This window comes from Pinus tabuliformis, chromosome 3_2 (genome assembly GCF_031772625.1).
Source record: "Pinus tabuliformis cultivar Carrire ecotype Pingquan chromosome 3_2, CPIR1, whole genome shotgun sequence".
NCBI lineage: Eukaryota > Viridiplantae > Streptophyta > Pinopsida > Pinales > Pinaceae > Pinus > Pinus tabuliformis.
In genome coordinates, this window is record NC_142302.1 from 278,961,623 (window position 1) to 278,984,387 (window position 22,765).

The window sequence follows — 22,765 nt, forward strand, 5'->3', positions numbered from 1 at the left end:
CCAACCTTGTTTGCAGATGTGAAGAAATTTGTAACTTCCTGCCATAAATGCCAAATATTTGAAGGCAAAAGAAAATTGTTACCTTTACCATTGAAACCTATATCCACAGAAAAACCTTTTCAACAATGGAGTCTTGACTTCATTGGGGAAATTCATCCACCTTCTGGTCAACATAAATGGATGCTCACTGCAACTAATTAATTTACTAAATGGATAGAAGCCATTCCTTCTAGACAAGCCACAGACATTATCATCATAGGATTTCTAGAGGCCAATATTCTATCCAAGTTTGGTTGTCCTGAAAAAATCATCACAGATATTGCTGCAGCGTTCAAGTCAAAGAAAATGATTGATTTCTGTCACAAGTATCATATAACACTTGGTCATTCCACAACTTACTATCCTCAAGGAAATGGTCTTGCAGAATCTTCCAATAAAAGTCTAATAAATATTATCAAAAAACTATTGGAAGATAATAAGAAAACTTGGAACAAGAAATTAACCAATGCTTTGTGGGCAGATAGGCTTACTACTAAGAAGTCCATTGGAACCAGTCCCTATGAGCTAGTATATGGAATGGAGGTAGTTTTTCCTTCATCTTTAGGGGTTCCTGTCATGAAACTACTTCAAGAGGCTCAAGTGGAACCAAATGATATACAGAGAAGAATAAACCAGACCATCCATTTACAGCAAACCAAGGAGGAAGTGTACCAAAGATCCCAAGTACTATAAGAAAAAATCAAGAAGATTTTTGACAAAAGAACCAAAGCAGAAGACTTCTATCTGGGAGATAAAGTGTTAAGGTGGGATTCTAGAAGAGAGGACAAAGGAAAGCATGGGAAGTTTGACTTCTTGTGGAAAGGGCCATACATTATATATGCTTTTAGAGGAAATAATGCATATTTTCTGAAAGAATTAGATGGTGCAGAAATTGAAGGAGGACCAGTCAATGGTCAGATGTTAAAACATTAATTTGATCCCAGTTTTTAAAATCTAATTAGGTTTCTAACTGTACATAATATATCCTTTATAATGTTCAATGTTGATTGGATGGTAAAATTGTGAAGTTGAAGCCCGAAGAGAAGGCCCTAAGCTTCAGAAGTATTACTGTCATACATACAAATAATGCATCAGGCAAGAGGAAGATTGCAGAGCACAATCAAAGTTTTTCAGAAGGCCATTGATCTACTGTTCTTGACTTTCCACCAGGGAAAGCCATCCCCAAGTGGAGCCACTGTTATGCCCCTATACCAATAGGTGTCATATATCATGATTGACTTGGTTTAGCTTTGAAATATGTACATACCTTTTCTTGTTGCAAATGTTTTCCCTATTTGTAAAAAATAAAATAATCAAAAAATGTAAAGAGGGTATACCCTAAAATAAAAATCAAAGGGTAAAAAGAATAAAGAAAAGGTCAAAAAATGAAAGAAAATGAACCCCAACAAAAAGAAAATACCATGAAAGTGTGCAAGTCCAAATGCCACTACTATTTAACTTATGCATAATAAAGATTGTGTGCAACTTGTTACCTATGCCACAATCCATGGTAACCAAATAGCTTAATCTGGTTATTCCATGTTTTCAATTTCATGTTTTTAGATATAGAGAATAAAGATCTGACCAAACAGTTTAATCTTGGCAAATAAATAGATAGGTAGAGTGAATAAAAGGAGCTCAACAGTGTAATCTGAGCCCTTGGATGTAATAAGGTTAGATTTAGATAGATATCACTATGTAAAATAAAAGAAAGTTTGAAAAGGGTTTGCCAGTCTAAGTGCACCCTAATAAAGAAGTAAAAATGCTAGGATAAAGTAGGTAGGGTAAGTAGATGATGGTTGCAGAATAAATGTGTGGTGAATAGTTAAGTTTAATGCTTAAATATTTTGCTTTCATCACTTGGAAAAAGCATAACTCACATTGAAGACAGCACATCAAAGAACCAAAGTCAAATTAATTAACTTCCTTACTCCATTTTTCCCTAAAAATTCATTAATCTCCTCTAAGTGCTAAAGGTATCTATAACAAGTTAGAGGGGCTCAGAGCATTTCTCTGACTTTTGGAGGGACCGGACCCTCGGCCCAATAATTTGAAATATCTAAAGTATTTAAAATTCCGTTCGTCAACATTTACCCCTCCATAAAATCATTCATTCCCTTGATAAAGCTTTTCTAGGGAAATTAAAACATTTTTATGCCTCAAAACCCTCATATTAGCCTAAGTCATGAATGTTGTATGATGAAATTCTTTTGGAAACATTTTAACTTAGTGCATATTCCTATCCTACAAAGTCATATTAACCGCTAATTGGTATTATTATTTAAATCCCAAAAAAATCACCCATTACCCATATTATTATTAAAATCCCAAAAAATATATATCCCGCCCCGCGGTTGCAATATAACCTTAATAACGTTTGATAAATGGGATTAATTAGTCAACCCATGACTAATTAAGAGCCCCGACCCCCGCCATGCTAAGTAAAGGATTAATTAATCAAACAGTGATTAATTAATAACCCGTCCCTCCAATCATATCGCTCCCGACGTCATTAAGCCACCCTAACCTACAATTAATATCTCGTTGGACCCCTCCATTAACCACCCGATCAAATCACACTCCCAATCACCATATGATCTGACCCCTTCAGATCCAACGACCGATGCTCATATCGGGCAACCTCCGAAGGCCAACCTTTACCCGCCCAATGTGAGCGGTTTCACTATTCACTCCGCTGCTACGTGGCTCCCGATGAATGGCACCGGGGAGCCTCCCCCCAATACCGCCAAGCACCCAAAAGCTGTGCGAAACAAACCGCTTACCGCCCGCCCGCTACGCGACAAACCGTCTACTGTTCAATTCGCGCCATATTTTAAAAGTTTGCCCGTTAAAGTTCAAACCCCAAGAACGCAGGTTTTCTCGCCCTTCAGCCATTCTACTATGTAAAATTATGAAACCTGTCTGCTCCACCTGAAGCCTCTGCTAACTAATTCAAGCATGGTTTACCTCCCGAAATCATTTTGGACTCACTCCATAGACCTATAAAGCTTGATAAATCCATTAATGACCCTCCCTGTCAACCCAACGTTTTCCTAACAGTTTGTTTTGTTTTACAGGCGATCAAAAGATCGCAGCCTTGGATAAACAATCTTAATACTAGTCATAAGACCTATTTACTCCGAGATTGTTATGAGGTCTATTCAAACAGAGATGGAAAATAAAACATACAGTTAAAAGACAAGCGGAGGAAACATGAAATTAAATGATTTACTATTGAAATAAACAGTAAAAAACCTAAAATATTCAGTGAAGGTAAAAGGACACAGTAAAGAAAAGTCAAAGTGTACCAGGGTTAAAGAGTATTAGATTGAAGACCAAGTCAAGTAAATCAGCTAGCATGAAGATAAATAGCAGGGAAGACAGTTACAGAGCATACAAATTCATGTCAAAGTGAAGACAGATGAAAAAACAGAGTGGTAAAAGTAAACAGTAAACAGTAAATAGTAAAAGTAAACATGGATGCAGTAAGGGTTAAATAGAGATGAAAACACTTTCACTAGAAACAATGAAGTTTATCCAAAGCAAAAGTGAAAAACAGTTAAAGGAAATTCAAGGTTAAAAGATGAAATCAGAGTAGAAATGGTACATTCTTCAGAAATTTCCTGTTTAAGTCATAGTTTTGCAGAAACTATTGTGACTAATCCAAGATGTATTTTGAAAATATGGAGGAGGTTTTTGTTCCTGACAAGCCAATAAAGAAAAACCTATCTCACATTTTACACAGGTATTACCAAAAGTGAGATAAGTGCATGTATTCACAGCCTATTTTTTAGTTTGTGCAAGTCCTGTTTTTGACATCTTTTTTGTAGAGAATATTGTGAACAGCTGGAGCTGAATTTTTGGAAACTGAGAGAGGGTTATCTCACAAACATTGTTATGTACAATAAACTCTTTCATGTTTTACATATCTATCTTTGATTGAGATATACAAGCGTATCATTGGACCCTACTATTGCAGAATCACTGGAGCAGAATGCACAAAGAAAGGATGCAGTTAGTGACTGGGATGCCTCATCATCACTTAAGAGTTGCTATCAAATTAAAATTTCACTTTTTTGTCACCATAAATCCATAAACATAGTGCCAAATAGATTCATTAGTTTTGAATGTCCTTTATTTAAGTTCTATTATTGTAAAACAGTTTGAGATATTTGTAAACCAATCTTGATATTTTTTCAAGATATTTCAGTTTAGAATTTGTATAAATATTTCACGAGTTGAAGTAATTAGGGTGGATTCTATAACATCTCTGTAACGCTATTCTATCAAGCTAAGAAATCTCTTGTACTCAAGTTTGGATTTTGCTAGAAAAGGAATAAAAGTTGAGGACATTTCATTAGATTCATGTGCAGTCTAATAGAAAATAAGTATTCTATCCTTGTGATTTATGTGTTTTCTACATGTTTTAATGTTCCATGCATCTTAAAACTAAATGGTAAAATAGTCAAAGTATATTAGAATTAACTTCATTGCTCTCTGCTATCAACAGTATGCCATTTACATGTTTTCTTCTAAACTTTTTCGGTAAAGGAATTCTTCATTGCTTTTTTATCCCTGTAGTTTTCTTTAATAAGTCCCTGGTATAGGATTCTTAATTGCCTTATGCTGTTTGACCTATCTTCCTTTCTTCTTTCTAATCCTAACTTGAGGATTCTTAATTTCCCTCTTGTTTTGAGCAGAAATATCATCGATTCAAAGCCCAAAGTTTTTTTTTACTCTGTTATCCTGCCTGTTGAAATCCTACCTCAGCAATTTGACTTGATCCAATGAATTATCCCTGATTGACTCCATAGCCCAATGGCCTGAAGCCTAGTTTGCCCATTTGTTTCAGAATTCCACCACTTTCAAACAAAACAACCTTGAACATTAATAACTAGCCTAATATCACACCAAACAAAGCTAAATTATAAAGAGAGAGCCCTCTCTGAGTACAGATTGGCTAGATTCTGTACTTAAAAGATTGGATTGTGGTTACCTCCGACCCCTTTCCTTCTTCCCATAACTTCTAAGGAAAATCTGAGTGATAACACCTTCCAACATTCTAATATGAGTAGCTCAGTGATGTGGATATGTAAACTATCATGGATATTCCATTGGAATAGTCCATTACAATAGATTTAACAAGTTTCTACAAAATATCTCCATTGTAGCACTAAAATGAATGAAATAAATTGAGAATGCAATAAAATGAGCTATAAAATAATAAACAACACACCATCCACACAATGAACATTAGATATCACTTGTGAAACCCAATATGGGAAAACTTAGTCAAGAGGTAAGGATGATGCCGTGCTATTTCTTCTTTGGTATGAAATGCAAATACAAAGAAAGATGAATTCACCGTCGAGTTGTCATAAACATTGTGGCTTGGATAATTGCTATAGGGTCTTCTACTTCCTTTGTTCTGTTCATGATATCCAAATGCTTTGCTTTTCTCAACTATGGAACATTAAATCAATACAACAAGTCCTTCCTTTTCAACAGGCTCAATTAGGGTTCTGTTTTTGCACGATTCAATAATCAATTAGGGTTAGGGTTTTGGATCCTCTAGAATCTTCTTAAAATTCCACATGTGAGTAATGGGAGTTGATGTGGCATCCACTTCATGTTTTGGTAGTTAAAGCATATGTCAACTTGTGGGAGGCACAATTTCCTCACATTGCATCTAATTGAGGTGATAGTTGCATCCTTGGAAAGCTCTTGACATGTAGAATGACTTTAAATAGCCGTGGGCTTTCAATGCAGAGTTTTGATCCAAAAAATGATCTTTGAACACTCCAAAATGGCTTCAAAACTTCCCGGGCTCTTAATCACCAAAATAAGACATGCCCCTAAAATGGCCCCTAGAATTCAATACTCCCAATTTTTCCACTCATAAAGTACCAAATCATACTTCAAAATTTTAGGGTAAGTTTTAATCATTTTAAGGAAAACAATGATACTTATTTTTAAGAAAAAAGAGTGTAAACATTGGCACAAACAATGAGAGATTTACCTTGGAAACTCTTAACCTCTTAATTGGTCACAATATAATATTAAGGTATTATGTAGCATTTGAAATCATAATATGCTAACCCAAATTTATATTTCTATTTTAATTCATTAATCGACATTAGGTTAAATGGGCCCAAAAACATTGACATAAAAGGCATAAAATTAAATCAAAACTAAGATTTGGAAAAAAAATTGAGGCGTTGCCTCAAATCCCTTGGCCAACTCCTAAGGGGGCTATCACCCCTTTAAAACCTCGATGAGGGGTAGGTGACTTATGCTCCTCCATGCTCCGCTACACCCGCCCCCCCCCTCCTCATTGTTGAAAATATAGGGCATCCTCTATACAAATAATTACTTATGAATTTAGTTAAGTTAATTCATTTCTTGTGTTCTTTTCCATCATAAAATAATTACACAGAGGAGCTCAACAATAAAAACATAATTCCATAAGGATCATAAAGAGACAACCACACAATAACACAAGAGTTTACCTTGGAAAAACCCACATGGGGGAAAAACCTACAATATTTTCCTTATAGAATGAATTCAATAATGGAGACATCAAAGTCAAGATGAAAGACAATTGACTAGCATGGATGAAAAACTCAACCTCTCACTAAGAAACCAAGTCAACCCTCACAAAATTGTCCACAAAGTGTACTTGAATAACTTGATCAAGATTTGAAATAGGTATTCTACAAAGGGCTGAAATTCGACCTCTACCTTAGCAAAATTTTTTTAGCCCTGACCACAAATGAATCACAAAAAATTTTGGACTCTACCTTAGAAAGATACCACAAAAACTCACACTGATCTTGACCTCCTATACTTGATTGAGTGAGAGAAGAATGAATGCTTCTTATACTTTTGTTTTCAGCCTCCTTGACTCCTTGTGTTCCTTCATAGATTGTAGAGATATATTGCTTGTTGTGTGTGATGCAAAGTACCCCAAGAGGGAGTATGAATGTCTCTATATAACCATCATGAGGCCGAATGGGTGCCATAAGGGGCTGAGACGACTTGAGCATTTAGAGGAGCCAACTTGGTTTCTTGTGGAGGAAAAAATACAAATTCAAAATTCTTCTTTTGCAAATCTCATGAAGAACATGCCTTTCATATTTTCTTTTGATAAAATAATGAGCATGAAGAACATGCTAAATAAATATATAATTGATGAAAATATACATTATGAAGACCGACCATAGTTATAAAATTCAACTTTCATAAGTGTGGATATTGAATTTTCCTTTGGTGTAGCTAATGTCTCACGAATTCAAGCACATTCTATGTGTTTAAATTAATGCTTCATGGATTCATGCACAATCTACATGTTGCAGCTAATGCCTCATGGATAAATACAGTCTACATGCAAAGAATATAACACATCTCCAACATTTATGAGGCTTTTTCTGGTTCCTAGAAGCTTTTACTGAATTTTTTTCCTCTAATTCTCTCTAGACTACCATTTGGCCTTGCTTATCCTCTAAATCTAACATAGCAAAGTTCTTATAGCATATGTCTAGTTTTTCTAGCCTTCTATAAAATTGTATCCTCTACTAACTATCCTTGAGTGGTTGGTGCTAAGTCCTCTATGGTAAGTAATACTTGCCACTTTCTTGGTCCAATAGGGAAGGCTCATGGAGTTTCAAATGTTCCACAATTAGTATTAAGTAAATGAACATAAATTGAGGTAGTTTGAGTCTATGGGTATTATCACCTACCTACTCCAACATTTCAAAAGGACCATATCGTAGTGCTTTAGTCTTCTTACCAATATTTTGCAGCCTATTTTGTTCAAATGTAACCAAACTCAATCTCTTACCTTGAATGTCTTCTCAATTGTGCTAGTCATGGCCTTATTTTGTTCTTGTGACTTCTTCAATGTTTCTTATACTTTAAAATTGTTGTCTTTGGTCTTATTAATGAATCTTCTAGCCTTAAATGCTTTCCCCATGGTGTGCTTCCTCACTCCTCCTTGCTATCCATATACAATATCTAAAGGTGAAGGTGACAAATATCCAAAGCAAGTTTGAGAAGGGGATTTATTAGAGGAGGTGTAGACTGCTTTGTTATAAGAGTGATAAATGCAAATCAATTTTTTGCCCCAAGTCCCTGAATGCTTTTGATTATAACCCCTCAAAAGATAAATCAATGTCTTGTTCGCTACTTTTGTCTGCCCATTCATTTGTGGATAGAAAGCTTTAGATATCTCCAATTTGGTGTCTATCTTCTCCCAAAGAGTAGTTCAAAAGGCAATGAGAAATCTAGTATGTTTGTTTGAGATTGCACTTAGACCTTTTCAAAGAACATGATTGCTACATCTTGCTGCTTGATGGTATTTTTACAAGTGGCATGCAAAATCACATCTTATTAAACTTGTTCACTACCACAAAGGGATAGTCACATCCCCACCTAGTTCTTGGAAAAATACCCATGAAATTTGTTGTCACTCAGATTGTACAAGAATGATGCGACAACGACTCAGGTCGAGGGCTACCACTCTTATCCCTGACCTCTCCATTCTAGTTGTCTCCCAAAAATAGGCTATGGGGGATAGTCCCTATGGAATATGAAAATGAAACACCAGTTGGCAACTAATAAGTTCGGGAGATATGATTGAATGACCTATCCACTTGGTTGATTTTAGCAAGTTAAGAGATTAGATTAGATCATTATATGATACCAGTGACTTATGGAGTCAATTACTTTATTTATATCGATTAAATACCAAGTGACCGAATGAACAATTGCTGCTTAGATTCTTTGCTATCCTATATGAAGTGCAAGTCCTACAATCTAGGTGTGATGTAATAAATCTTGGTTTATTTTAATTATATGCCTAGCTAAGTTTATCCCTTAATCCTCAACTATTTTGAGGCTAGTCTTTAAATTAGGTTGTAGAGAGAAGTCAAGGCGATGCAAGCAATGGCTTGGTTAATGAAACCTCACCTTGAAATCTAGCTACCTGATGCCTCCGGCGCTACAAAGAATGTGGCTCTGATGACTGCAAGGTCACCGTGTTAACCACTAGAGAGGGTCTATCCTTCACAAGCTAAGAGATGATGTGTGTTCCTATCTATCTATCAACCGAGCTTATGCTTGGAGGTTAATTAGTTAATGCAAGACTAGACCTATGATGCAAGTGCAAATTGATTTGAGTGTTCTTGAGTTAAGATTGTTTATGACTTTAAGTACTTAGTTATGACTGATCTTATGACAAAGAGTACTTGAAAATGAATAAGAAACAATCTTAAACACAAGATGGAGTGCCCAATTTTAATAATGCTCAAAAGATATATCAATGTAACCAAGAGATAATTGCTCAAGAAATAAGATAAATTCTCTTTAGAACAAGTCACCAATATGCCAAAGATAAATATATATTCACTTTAACCATAAATCCAATAACATAATAAAATATTTGAGCACTTATCCATGATATTATTCAGAACAATTAACCAAGGTTCATTTTAGAGACAATCACAATAGTGAAAAGGATGCCAATGAGAGGTTTCTTAAGAGACAGACAATTAGATGACAATTTCTCCAATTTTTTTCAACCAATTATTACAATGCTAAATTAAATGTGTAACAATTAGATCTTCAAGAGATACCAATTACCAATTTAGGCATTATTAACCAACCAATTATATCTTAGGCATATGTGCTTATGTGAGTGAGCTTATTAAGTGCAAAATTGTAACTTTGAATATTATGAAACTCACAATAAACAACAATGTGTTAGTATTTTTATTAGAGAGCAATAATACCACTTGACCAATTAACAATGCAATATCACCAATACCAATAATATTTTCAACAATAGATCATTAACCAAGAGCAAGATCCTTTATCCAAGTTATGTCGAAATAACATCAAATAAGCATAAGTGAACCTTTTAGAACACTAGTAAGTTAGTTATGACAGTTGATCCAGGGGATCAAAATATGCTCAAAACTCAAAGTGCTCAAAATTTCTCGAAACTGGTGCCAAATCATAGTGCTCGTCATTCTGATTCCAATGCCGCTTGAACTGCCTCAATCCGACGTCGTATGAGAAATTTATGTTGTTATGAAGTTTTTGCCCAAAAACTAAAAGTTAACTTGCAAGGTTGACTGGGAAGTCTGTATGATGACATCATCAGTTGACTATGCCAGGTATGGTGTCATATGGGCCAATGCCATGATGATACATGACAGGTTCATACAGGTCGAGTTGGTAGTTTGTGATTGGTTATTGATTGATTGGGTGGCCCAATCAGGAGGCACCACGTGGCCCAATGAGAGGGCAAAACATGGCCCTTTATTATTGGCCAAAAATTTCATAATAGGGCCGAAGGGCCTTGGCGCGGTTCGACTCCTAGACCTCCTGCAGAGTAATACCATCGTTTACCGTCAAGCCACAACAATAGTTCTTAACTTTCTGGCTATATTTGAATTGAAGCTGTTGGCGTGTTGGGGGAAGGGGGCGGGGCACTTGGCCCCAATCCCAGGTTTTATGTATTTATGTGACTAGGGTTAATGATAGAGGGAGCGGGTGGATAGACTCTGACCCTCGGTTCCAACAGACCAATGTAACCGTCAGCAGGAGTCATGGCGGAGGGGGTGGGTGGATAGGCCCCAACCCCCGATCTTATTAGTGACACGTGACCACTATCTGGCATGTAGCAGGAGGGGAGGACGTGTAGCCCAACCCCTAGCCACGTGGCCCATATAACAGGACCTGTGCCAAAGAAATCAACGCTTAAGGCCTTATGAGTAGAATTAAGTAGGAGACAAATTGCACCAATTGCCGTGGGAATCCCATCGGTCCTAGGAGAAATTGTCAATCAACAGCCAATGAAAAGATGGATTTCATAGAACAATTAGTCAATTTTGTCATTTTGCAGGACCAATAGGAGGGAATTGGAGAAAGATGCCTAACTTGGTCATTCTTCAACCTTTTTGAGCCCAAGAAGAGCCCAGATAGGTGTTTTTGGGTGTTCTGGACACAATGGCAGTGTCATTTTTCAATTTGAGCTATGTAAACTAATGTAATTTCAGATTTGAGCATATAATTAAAAGGCCCAACATTGGAATATGGACCTAAAGACATAGCCTAGGAGGGTTGAACTCCGTCATCAAATTGCTGTTTGTGTGATGTTGTTCATGGTTTATTTTTCTCTGTTTTATTTATGAAAATTTAACTAAAATACACTAAGTTTATGTGCTTTTGCAAATTGATCCATTGCCCACAAGACATAAACTTGCAAAATTGTTATGAAATCTTCAAGTTTTTAATTACAGATCATTTTGGTATTAAAGCATGGTTGTTTTGAAGGTTTGACGGTGTTTGCAAGTGTTTTCTTGATGCTTACAAGGTTAAAGTTGAAAATAGGAGAAGGAGTGCTTGAAGAGCCAAATCCTCAAATTGGTTCAAGGAGGTCACAAACTACTCAAAATCCACTAGTCATGGCACATGAAAAAGGACATGGGATGATGTCTGAGGATGACAGAGCTTTTAGAAAGGATTTTTATGACATGTATGACATGGTGAGAGTTTTATATGAAGATAGGAAAACAAGGTTGCATGGAGAGAGATCAAATCAACCAATAGGTAATGGTGGTGATGGGAGGAAGCTCCACCTCCACAGTCTCCTCCATTATCATCTCCTTCTTCATTTCCTTCACATGCTCCTCCTAGATCTCCAAAAGGACATGCTAAGTATCTTTTGTTAAATCTTGATGTCAAGTTTGAATTGCCTATGTACAATGGAGAAGTAAATGCTGAAAAGTTGGATAATTGGGTTCATCAAATTGAAGTCTATTGTAGAATTCAAAGGATTAAGGATGTTGTGATCAAGATCCAACTTTCTTCTCTTCGTTTGGAAAGTGCAACTCTCATCTGGTGGGAGGTTAGAACTCAAGAAGACTTAAAGAAAAATGCTAAAATTATGTCTTCTTGGAATGATTTTGTAGCTTCATTAAGAAGACAATTCTATCTATTAGCTTACATGCAAAAAGAAATTATGGATTGGAAAATTTTTAGACAAGCTAAAGGTCAAAGTGTTCAAAGTTACAGACAAGAATTTAGAAAAATAGCTTTAGTCTTGGGTGTAGATTTGTCTTCATAAGACACTCTCCTTAAATACATAGGTGGATTACATAGTTATTTGAGGCATACAATTCTTATGTTTAATTCCACCAATCTAGATGAAGTATGTGTTCAGACAACTCATTTAGAAGCAAGAAGGAAGAATGTTCCTCAAGAGACTAGAAAGAAGCCATCTAAATATGGAGACAAATGAAAGGGGAAGTTTAAAGGCAAAAAGAATGCTTCAATCAAGAAAGAGGGGGAGAAACTTACCTGTAAACGTTGTCCAAAAGAAGGCCATGATGAAGACCATTGTTGGAAACTACATCCAGAAATGAGACCAAAGAAGTTTAACAACAAGGGGAAACAAAAAGATTGCTGCAACAACTCAACAAGATCTAGGATCTGACACAGGTGATGAAACCAAAATCACAACCATGGGAATGAAAGGTAAAGATTCTAGTTCTTCTAGTAAGCCTATTGAGTCTCAAAATTATAAAGAAAGAATTGAGCTTTTCCATGTTAGGGTCATTACAAAACATACCAAAGTTGATACCTTATTTGATAGTGGATCCCAAGTTAGCCTTATTTATGAAGATATTGTCAATAAACTAAACTTAGAAACTACACCTCATCCTAAACCTTACCCTTTGGGTTGGGTATGTGAAAATGCCAAATTGAAAGTGACAAGAAAATGTAAACTTAAATTCACCAGCACTGCAAACTTTATTGATGAGGTAGAGCTTGATGTAGTGCCACTTGACATTTGCGGAATTGTCTTAGGGAGTCCATACTTGTATGACTGAAAAGCCATATTCTATTGTCATGAGAACGAATATCATATTTTTAAAGATGGAGTTGAGTATATAGTTATAGCACATCACAAGAATATGAACTTGTCCCTTGTAAGTGATGGTCAAATAAAAGGCTTGTAAATGCTACTAAGAAATTTGTATTGTTGATGATCAAACCCAAAGGTATTGCTGAATCTGAAGCTTTCCAAGGATGTGATTAAAAAATTAATCATGATTTAGTTGGAGTTGTTAACACATATGATGTTTCAGGAACCTGAAGGTGAGATTCAATTGCAGCAGGATGCACCTCTTCCAAACATCGACACGTACAAAATGTCAGTTTTGGAGAATTTAGAGATCAAGAAGAAAATTCAAGAGCTTCTTGAAAAAGGGGTCATTAGACCAAGTACATATCCTTGTGGGTCTCTTATTGTCTTGGTTCCAAAGAAGGATGGTACATGGCGCATGTGTGTGCATTTTAGAGCTTTGAAAAAAATCACGGTAACTAATCATTATCCTCTTCCTCATATTGATGATTTGCTGGACCAATTAAAGGATGCTGTCTATTTCACTAAGTTATATTTGACAAGCGGTTATCACCAGATAAGGATCACTGAAGGTGATATTTGGAAGACTTCTTTCAAGAAAAAACAAGGTTTGTTTGAATGGTTAGTTATGCCATTTGGGCCTTGCAATGCACCAACATATTTCATGAGAGTTATGAATGATGTGTTGAGACCATTCCTTGATGATTTTGTCATAGCCTACTTAGATGATATTCTGATTTTCAGTAAGACTCGTGAAGAGCATGTCAATCATGTGAAACACCTTTTAGATGTCTTAAAGAAAGAGAAATTGTATTTGAAGATGTATAAGTGTGAATTTGGGAAAACCTCTTTAGTATATTTGGGTCATATTGTAGGAGGGGGTGAATTGAAGATTGATCCCTCAAAAATTGAAGTCAGTATGAATTGGACTAAATCCAATAATGTGATAGGGGTTAGGAGATTTTTGGGAGTAACCCAATATTGGAGAAAGTTTATCGCTAATTTCTCATCTATTGTTGCTCCACTACATGATTTGACAAGTGTGAAACATGTCTTCCAGTGGGGAGGCAAGCAACAAAAAACTTTCAATACATTGAAAGAGAAAATCAGTATCACACTAGTTCTTGAATTTCCAGATCTTAAGCAACCATTTGAGATTCAAACCGATGCAAGTGATTATGCCATGGGAGCAGTTTTGATGCAGCATGGTAAGCCTATTTTTTATCATTCTGAAACCTTTACCAATGTAGTAATTAACTATCCAACTTATGATAAAGAGTTGTATGCTTTGGTACAAAGCGTGAAGAAATGGAAGCACTATTTGATGGGTAAAGAAACAATTATTCATACTGACCATCAACCTTTTCAATATTTACAATCGAAAACCAAGCTACAACAAGCTATACATTTCAGGTGGATGGGATTTCTACAACAGTTTCATTTGGTAATCAAGTACAAGAAAGGTATATAAAAAAAGTTGCTGATATGTTGTCAATGGCTATTGTTAATGCATCTGTCATTCTGAAGCATAACTCAATCATGCACGAAATTTATACTGAACAATATGCACAAGATGATGATTTTAAAGATGTTTATGCAACTTTGATTCAAGGAAATCATGTTGAAGAGTTGGATTATCATGTTCATAACAAGTTGTTGTATCATCTTGGCAAGTTATGTGTTCCATAGGGTGAAATAGTCAATTTCATAAGGCAAGCCCACACTTCTCTTATTGCTGGTCACTTTGGTGTAGGAAAAATAGTTGCACAAATTCAGAGGTATTGTTTTTTTTTAAGACAAAAATGGTTAATTTTATTATCAGGCGCCAGCAATAAGGCAATTGGTGTATACAACGCTTTCCTGGAGAAAAACCGAGGACCTGTTTCTCCAGCAATTACACAACACTGTTAGAAATCAACGGATCCAATAGCACTGCCCCTTTCGGATTTGTAGCCGTTCGCTGGTTGCTGAATGGGCCTGGAGGCAATAACTCTCTTCATAGCCGCAGTCGGATTCATCAGTCCCAGAACTCCTCAATAATCATTCTTCATAATAATCCTTTGGATGCCCTTACAGCAGAGAAAAAGCGCAGGGCGATAAGTCAGCAGCAAAAATCCAGAGAGCTCTTTTTAGGGGATGTTGCAGAAACAATCGACCTGGTTAACTGACAGCGAACATTTGCTTCGCAAAACTCCTTGGTTGGCTTCCATATCTGCTTGGGAGTTTAAATTCCTGAGGATGTGATAGAAGGAGATCTTGTGGAATTTGGGCAAAATAAATCTGATTCTCCTGAGGATGGTTGATAAGTGGAGCTGAGAAGGATTCTTTTTGGAATGCAGAGCCTGGATAATAATTCTGGAGTCCCCGAAGACTGAAATGGAACGGACGTTGGCTTTGATCGCTTGTGAGAGTCCCTGCCACAGAGCCAGAGCCTCCGCTCTGTTGTTGGACTCCTTGCCTAATCCCCAAGCAAACCTTAACTTCTCAGAGCCATCCGGACACAATAGAACTCCGCCTCCTCCTGCGAAACCGGGGTTGCCTTTGGAGGCCCCATCAAAAAACAGGCAATGCTCATTCAGAGCCGACCTCCATTTAATGAACTCTTGCTCCTCCAGCCTGATTTCCCAATTGGTGGGAACGTTGATAGTGATGGTAGCACAATCTTTTTGGTTTGGGACCAAACCATTCAGCCAAAGCTCCTCTTCTCTATTCAGGGCTTTCCCAGATTTTTTGGCAGTGTTGGCATCCAGAGTTTCTCCTAAAAGAGCTTTAATTTTGGTGATGACTTTGATCGGGTTGCAGCTTTCATTTCTGAAAAGTCTGTTATTCCTTTCCAGCCACAGCTTCCAACAAACGAACTTGGGGATCCAGAGCCAGCAGTTTTTGAGGAGGATATTTTTGGAGAGACCATACGGCGACAATTTGCTCCAGGACTGGAAAAGGTTTTGGATGTTCCTGGGGAGCTCGAAATTATCAGCATTTAGCATGAGGACTCCCCTCCAGACTTCTGACGCAAAAGGGCATGTTAAGAACAAGTGATCAGCTATTTCTTCCTCTGACTTACACAGATTACACCAGGATGGTCCTTCCATTCCGTGCCTACGGAGATTATCTCGAGTGAGAATACTATTGTGGGCTAATGTCCAGCAGAAGAAATCAATTTTGGGAAGAGAGGGGGAGTCCCAAATAAAATGCCATTGAGCTGGGTTTGGGGGAACATTCGGGATGGCCATGATGCTTTTGTATCCTTCAGCAGCAGAATACGAGCCTGTGACAGATCCCCACCCTCGTTTGTCCTTTGCTGAAGCTTTTACAGGGGCTTTCCCTTGTAGCTTATCCAATAGAACAAAGGCTTCACCCTCCAGCCACGGAGGGACCTCCCCCAAATGCCAGCTTTCCCAGAGACCATCCTCCGACCAAGAGGAGATATCCCAAAGAGTGTTCAGGTTGCGGTCTTGAAGCCAGTCTCTGATATTGGAGATTTCTTCCTCCTGATTCAACGGTTGGTCACCTAGAATAGGATCATCCCAAATTCTTATTTTTCGCCCATTACCTGGAATCCAATACAGTTTATGACTAAAATGTTCCCAAGCTTTGATGCAGAGATTAAAAACAGGAGAACCTTTGGTGGAGCGAGGCGGATGATCCAGACATCTGAGGCGCTTCCCATGGAAATATTTTCTCCACAGGACCTTCTTGCTCCAACTAATTTTCCCAGAGACAATGTCCCAGAGCAGCTTGGTTCCCAAGGCCAGATTTTGAGCAGCCAGATCGCGGATTTGTAATCCTCCTTCCATAAATGGTTTTTTAATAGTATCCCATTTAACAAGATGTAGCCTTCTTTCGTTGTTTTTCCCCCCTTCCCACAGGAAGCGCCTGAGAAGAACTTCCATCTTGTTGATGAAGGTTTTAGGGGCCAGGAGGATAGAGTGCTGATATAACGGAAGACTTGAGAGGACCGCTTTCATCAAAATGATCTTCCCCACATTATTTAGCCATGAAGCTCCCCAGGCATGAATTCTGTTTTTGATCTTGTCCAGCAAGGGCATCCAATGGGCAACTTTGGAAATGGTCCTGAAGATAGGGATCCCCAGGTATTTGAAGGAGTCCCAGTCCCAGGACCCTTCCATATGGAGAATCCTTGCAATATCAGATAGTTCCTTGACCGAGCAATTCCAGCTATAGACTGTGCTTTTTGTATAATTGATCTTGCTGCCCGAGACTTCTCTGTAGCTATCCAGCTCCTTCTTGAAGGATTTTGCAGAGTTTATGCTTGCCCCACCCAACAAAAGTGTATCATCGGCAAATTGAGCATGATTTATGTCTTTGACCTGATGAACCATTCGGAGTCCAGGGAGGATTTGAGTCTGGAGGATATGGTCCAGTTGAAAGCTGAGAAATGAGGCTTGGATCGTGTAAAGAAGCGGGGACAAAGGGCAACCTTGTCTGAGGCCCCTAGAGGCTTGGAAGAAATCTGAAGGTCGCCCATTTACTAAAGGCGCAATCCAAGGAGAGGCAATGCAGGCTTTTATCCAGTTAATGATAGCTGGAGAAAAGCCCATTTTTTCCATAACCATAAACAGGAATTCATGCTTTACCCTGTCAAACGCATTTGCCAGGTCAAGCTTAATCACCATACCTTTCTCCTTTCGATGATAGCTTGAATGAACAGCTTCTTGCACCAGCACTATATTGTCAAGAATTTTCCTCCCTTTGATGAAACCACCTTGATTTTCAGGAATAATGGCAGGTAGGATTTTTTTGAGGCGGTTGGCTATAATTTTGGTTATAAGCTTGTAGCTGGAGTTACACAAAGAGATTGGCCTGAATCTACTGAAATTAGCTGCTCCTTTCTCCTTTGGTATCAAGGCCAGAAACGCTGAATTGATGCCGCCTCCGATCTTTGCACAAGATTGGGATTTCTTAACCATTCTCAGTAGGTCAGATTTGATTATGTCCCAACAGGAAAGATAGAATCTAACAGGGAACCCATCCGGACCCGGAGCTTTGTCTGGTTCCATACTATCCAAGGCATTTCTGAGCTCATTCATGCTGATCGGAGCCGTCAGCATAGCGTTGGTAGGATCTTGGACACAATGAGGGATCAAATTCATCGGATAGACCTGAGGATCCAATGGTGGTTCATCCGGGGCTGAGTAAAGATCTTTGAAGTAAGTGTGAACTGCCCGCTTTATTTCTTCGAAGTCTTTGACCACCACATCTTGTTGGTGAATTTCTTTAACTGATTTGAATTGCTTGCGGGCTTCAGCTTGCTTGTGGAAAAAGCTGGTGTTTTTGTCCCCAGCTTGTAACCAGAGAGCTCTGGATTTCTGCCGCCAGAATTCTTCTTCTTCCCTGCTTGCTTTGTGAAAATCTTTTTGCAGGTCAATTTCTCTCTGAAGAAGGTCTTGGGTGACTACAGTATTTTCCAAAGACATTTGATGGATAGCTAGATTGTCCAGGGCCGCCTTTCTGTTGGAGGAGGGGGATTTCAGCGTTCTTGCCCAGTCCTTGAGTCTTCTTTTGAGCCTCCTCAGCTTTTCTTCCCATACATAGAAGGGGGAACCTTGAACCGGTCTATTCCAGGCTTCTGAAACCATCTCTTGGAACCCCTCATGCTGAAGCCATAATGAGCTGAATCTGAAGGGAATGGGCCCAAGATTTTCCTCCGTGGAAAGCTCAAGAATAATGGGTTTGTGATCCGATGTGCTGTTTGGCAGAATTTTGGACGAAGCCATGAGACCACAGGTCAGGAAAGAGGTTTGAACCAGAAAACGGTCTAACCGAGCTGCGATATGATTTGGACCCACCCTTTTGTTGGACCATGTGAACTTCCCAGATGAGGGCTTGATATCCTCTAGATCCCATCCCAATATGAGATCTTCAACCCATTCTCTTGCTGGATCCCTGACCGGGGACCCTCCCCTTTTCTCATTTGCAGCAAGAGTAACATTCATATCCCCAGCTATGATAATGTTTTCAGGGTTATTCAGCGAGAGATAGGACGAAATTGAGTCCCAGCATAGTTTTTTCTCAGAAGGAAGAACAGGAGCATAAATATTGAACAAACTTACTTGATGACCAGAGTCTTTGTGGAGGAGCTTCGTGAATATCCAGTGGGTGGAGTTCTCTTTTTGAATCAGTTCATAGATAGTGCTGTCCCAGAAGGTAGCGATTCCACCGGAGGCGCCTCTTGCACTGATAGCACAACCAATACCTTTTCGCCAGAAGGATTTGCTGGCATTAAGGAGGAAATTTTCCTCCATCTTTGTCTCTTGGATTAGTAGGATTTCAGGCGAGTACATTCTGACTATATCTTTGAGGGCATCTTCTTTTAGCTTGCTGCCTAATCCTCTGCAATTCCAGGAGACGTACTTCATTATTTATTGGCTTGGGGGAATGTGGCTCCTTTTGGAGCCGAGCCATGCTTGCGCCCAGACCTTGTATTCATCATTCCCTTGAGAGTTTTTTGGGATCCTTGGAGAACATCCCTATAGGTTTTCTCCTCTCTTAGTTTCTTCTTGGATTTTCGACCCCTGGTTGACTTGATAGGAGTGACTTGAGAGCTGTCTGACTCATCGGTTCTTCCTTCTGAGTCTTCATCTGATTCAGAGGCCAGGCTTATGTGATCTTCATTATCTTTGTTTCCTTCAATGCATCTTGAGGCTGGGGGGGTGATTGTTTCAGTACCTGTTTCTTTTGCTTCCTTCATTGAGTTTTCAGGTGCTTCTTGAGTCTCGATGGTTTCTGCGTTCCCTCCAGAGGAGGTTCCCACTTTTGGATCTTCATTGTTCTTCAGATTGGACTTCGGCTTCTCCCCTGAACCAGAATTTTTATTTTCTGTTGGTCTTGGGATAGCCTTTCCTCTTTTAATTTATTTCCATCCCTCCTTGTCTTCCTTAGTCCCGGCTTGGGATTTGGGGCAATTCCGTTGGAAGTGTCCGTGTTCATGACATGTTCTGCACTTGAACGGGAGTTGTTCGTAGTCCAGCTTTTGATAGTGATGCCATTCTCCCACTGTGATTTTAATCGCTTCGGGAAGCCCAGCCTCTAAGTCAACCTCCACACAGATTCTTGCACAAGTGTATTGGCCTTTAGTGTCTGCTTTGTCAATAAATTTGCCCAGACCGTTCCCAATCTTTTGCAATGACTGATAGCTCCAGCAGTGGATCGGAAGGTTGGGGAGCCTAACCCAGACTGGAACTTCCTTCGGAACATCTACTGAGGGATCAAAGTCCGGGGTCCATTTATTGAGGTACAGACCCTGGTTTCCCATGAAATACGGTCCATTCCTGAAAGCCAGATCCCGGTCTTCTTTGGTGGTGAACTCGAAAATGAAGAAACCTCTCCCTACCGGATAACAGATCACACTGTTCTTCAGCTGAGGCCTCCAGTTGCGTTGAATCCAATCGTCCGTGGTTTTAGTAGAGGGCCAACGCCCCATGAATTGCCCGACCAATCCTCTATCAGCAAGGGCAAGAGCAATTTTGATCGGCTGATCTTCTTGCAGGGCTATCTCAGGCACTTCCTCGAGTTTTTTAATGAATTTTGGGATATCTGGGGCAGGGCGTTTCTTTCCTTTCTGCATTAATAATCGCCGGAAGGCTTCTTCAGAGGATAGTGGAGGGGTGGGTGAGGATTCCCCACCCCCAGGATCACCCATGACTGCCAAATAGGAGCGCAACCTGGGATCTCAGATACCCCAGCGCCCTTTCAACTCCAAAAAAAAACAATCTACGCTGCTCAGATATGCACCCAGCTGAAGACGCAGCTCTACAGAGAGTAGCGGACACGGGGAGGAGCCGGTTCAGCCGCAGAGGGCCGAGGCCGCCGAACTGTCTCGAACCCTAGCAGAGCTCCGCCCTAGCCATCATCTTCCTTAAGACATTTCAGAGGTATTGTTATTGGCCTCACATGGATGACAATGTTTCAAGATATGTAACGTGTGCTACTAGCAAGCCTAGAAATAGGAAGTTGGGTTTGTATACTCCACTTCCTATTCCTTCTCGTCCTTTGGAAATCATTTCTATGGATTTTGTAGGAGGACTACCAATGTAAAAGAAAGGTCATGATTATATTTACGTTTTTGTGGATCATTTCAACAAAATGTGTGTGTTGATGCCATGTAAGAAATAAGTTACAACTGAACAAACTACAAAGATGTTCTTCCAAAATGTATGGGTTCATTTTGGGTTTCCCACTTCTATTATTTCTGATCGAGATTCTCGATTTGTCAGGAAGTTTTGGTCAAGTTTATGGGAACTCATGGACACCAAGTTGAAGAAAAGCACAACATTTCACCGCAAGCCGATGGCTAGACAAAAGTGGTATACAAAAATAGTACATCTTCTTCGTGGATATTGTGGTAAACATCCTAAACTCCGGGATGAACATTTGCATTACATCCAACATGCCTATAATTGTGCCAAGCACTCATCTACACAAGTATCTCCATTTGAAGCTTGTTTGGGTTATTTGCCAAAGTCTCCTTTGGATTTCATCTTTGGTAAAGATATTGCAGTATATGGACATAGTGATGTGGACAAGGCCAAGAATTTCATTGAACACATTTATCTAGTGCATCAAAGTGTACAAGAGAAACTTGAGAAAAGCAAAGCTAAGTACAAGGCAAGACATGACAAGCATAGGGTTGATGATGATTTCGAAGTGGGAGATAAAGTTTGGTTATATATCAGCAAGGAAAGACTTCAAGGTGATGGTAAAAATATCAAGCCAATCAGAGATCGTCCTTTCAAAATTTTGGAGAATATTGGTAATAATGCTTTCTGATTAGATTTGCCACCTTATAAGCAAATTTATTCTATTGTGAATGCAAAAACTTGAGATTGTATGAGCCTCCTATGATTGATGATTAAGGAGAGAATGTTCAGATTCCATCCATAGAATATTTTTCTCTTGAATATTTATAAGAATTGCAACAAGATACTATTCTTGACAGGAGGATAAAGACTTCACGCAGAGGCAATGTGGAGTATCTTTGAGTGGGGCTAAAAGGTACTAATCCAAGTAAAACAAAGTGTATTAAGATAAGGAAAGTGAGGGAGCTATACACTCACTTAATTGATGAATAAAAATATACTTTTGGTGGTCCAAAAGATTCCAGTGGGGAGGAATGATCTAAGGGATCAAAATATGCTGAAAACTCAAATTTCTAAAAATTGCTCGAAACTAGTGCCAAATCGTAGTGATTGCCGTTCTGATTCCAATGCCGCTTGAATCGCCTCAATTTGAAGTTGTATGAGAAAATTATGATGTTCTGAAGTTTTTGCCCAACAACTAAAATTTAACTTGCACGGTTGAATGGGCTGCACACTGGGCAGTCCATAAGATGACATCATCAACTGACTGTGTAGGGTATGGTGTCAGACAGGCTAATCCTATGTTGACACGTGGTAGGTTCGTATAGGTCGGTTTTGGAGTTTGTGATTGGTTGTTCACTGATTGGGTGGCCCAATTAGGAGGCACCATCTGACCCTCTATTATTGGCAAAAAAATTCATACTAGGGCCGAAGGGCCTCGGTGGGCTTTGACCCCTAGACCTCCTACAGAGTAATACCATCGTTTACTGGCAAGCCACAACAATAGTTCTTAACTGATATGGAACTATAGTTATATTTGAATTGAATATGTTGGCACGTTGGCGGAAGGGGGCAGGGCACTTGGCCCCAACACCATATTTTATGCATTGACGTGACCAAAGTTAACGACGGAGGGGGCTGGCAGATAAGCCCCGACCCCTGGTTCCAACAGACTAATGTAACCGTCGATGGGAGT

General features: G+C 38.9%; 1 protein-coding gene across 1 annotated transcript; it reads right to left on the bottom strand.

Annotated features, from left to right (window-relative positions):
- Positions 1-19,844: 19,844 nt before the first annotated feature.
- On the bottom strand, positions 19,845-20,633 carry LOC149180712 (uncharacterized). Its single transcript, XM_089413965.1, has one exon. It carries the CDS (start codon positions 20,631-20,633, stop codon positions 19,845-19,847), a length of 789 nt encoding a protein of 262 aa, XP_089270091.1.
- Positions 20,634-22,765: the final 2,132 nt, after the last annotated feature.

Bases quoted from the DNA above. Each gene is read 5' to 3' on its own strand.
- LOC149180712 (XM_089413965.1), bottom strand. From the start codon at position 20,633: ATGGGTGATCCTGGGGGTGGGGAATCCTCACCCACCCCTCCACTATCC.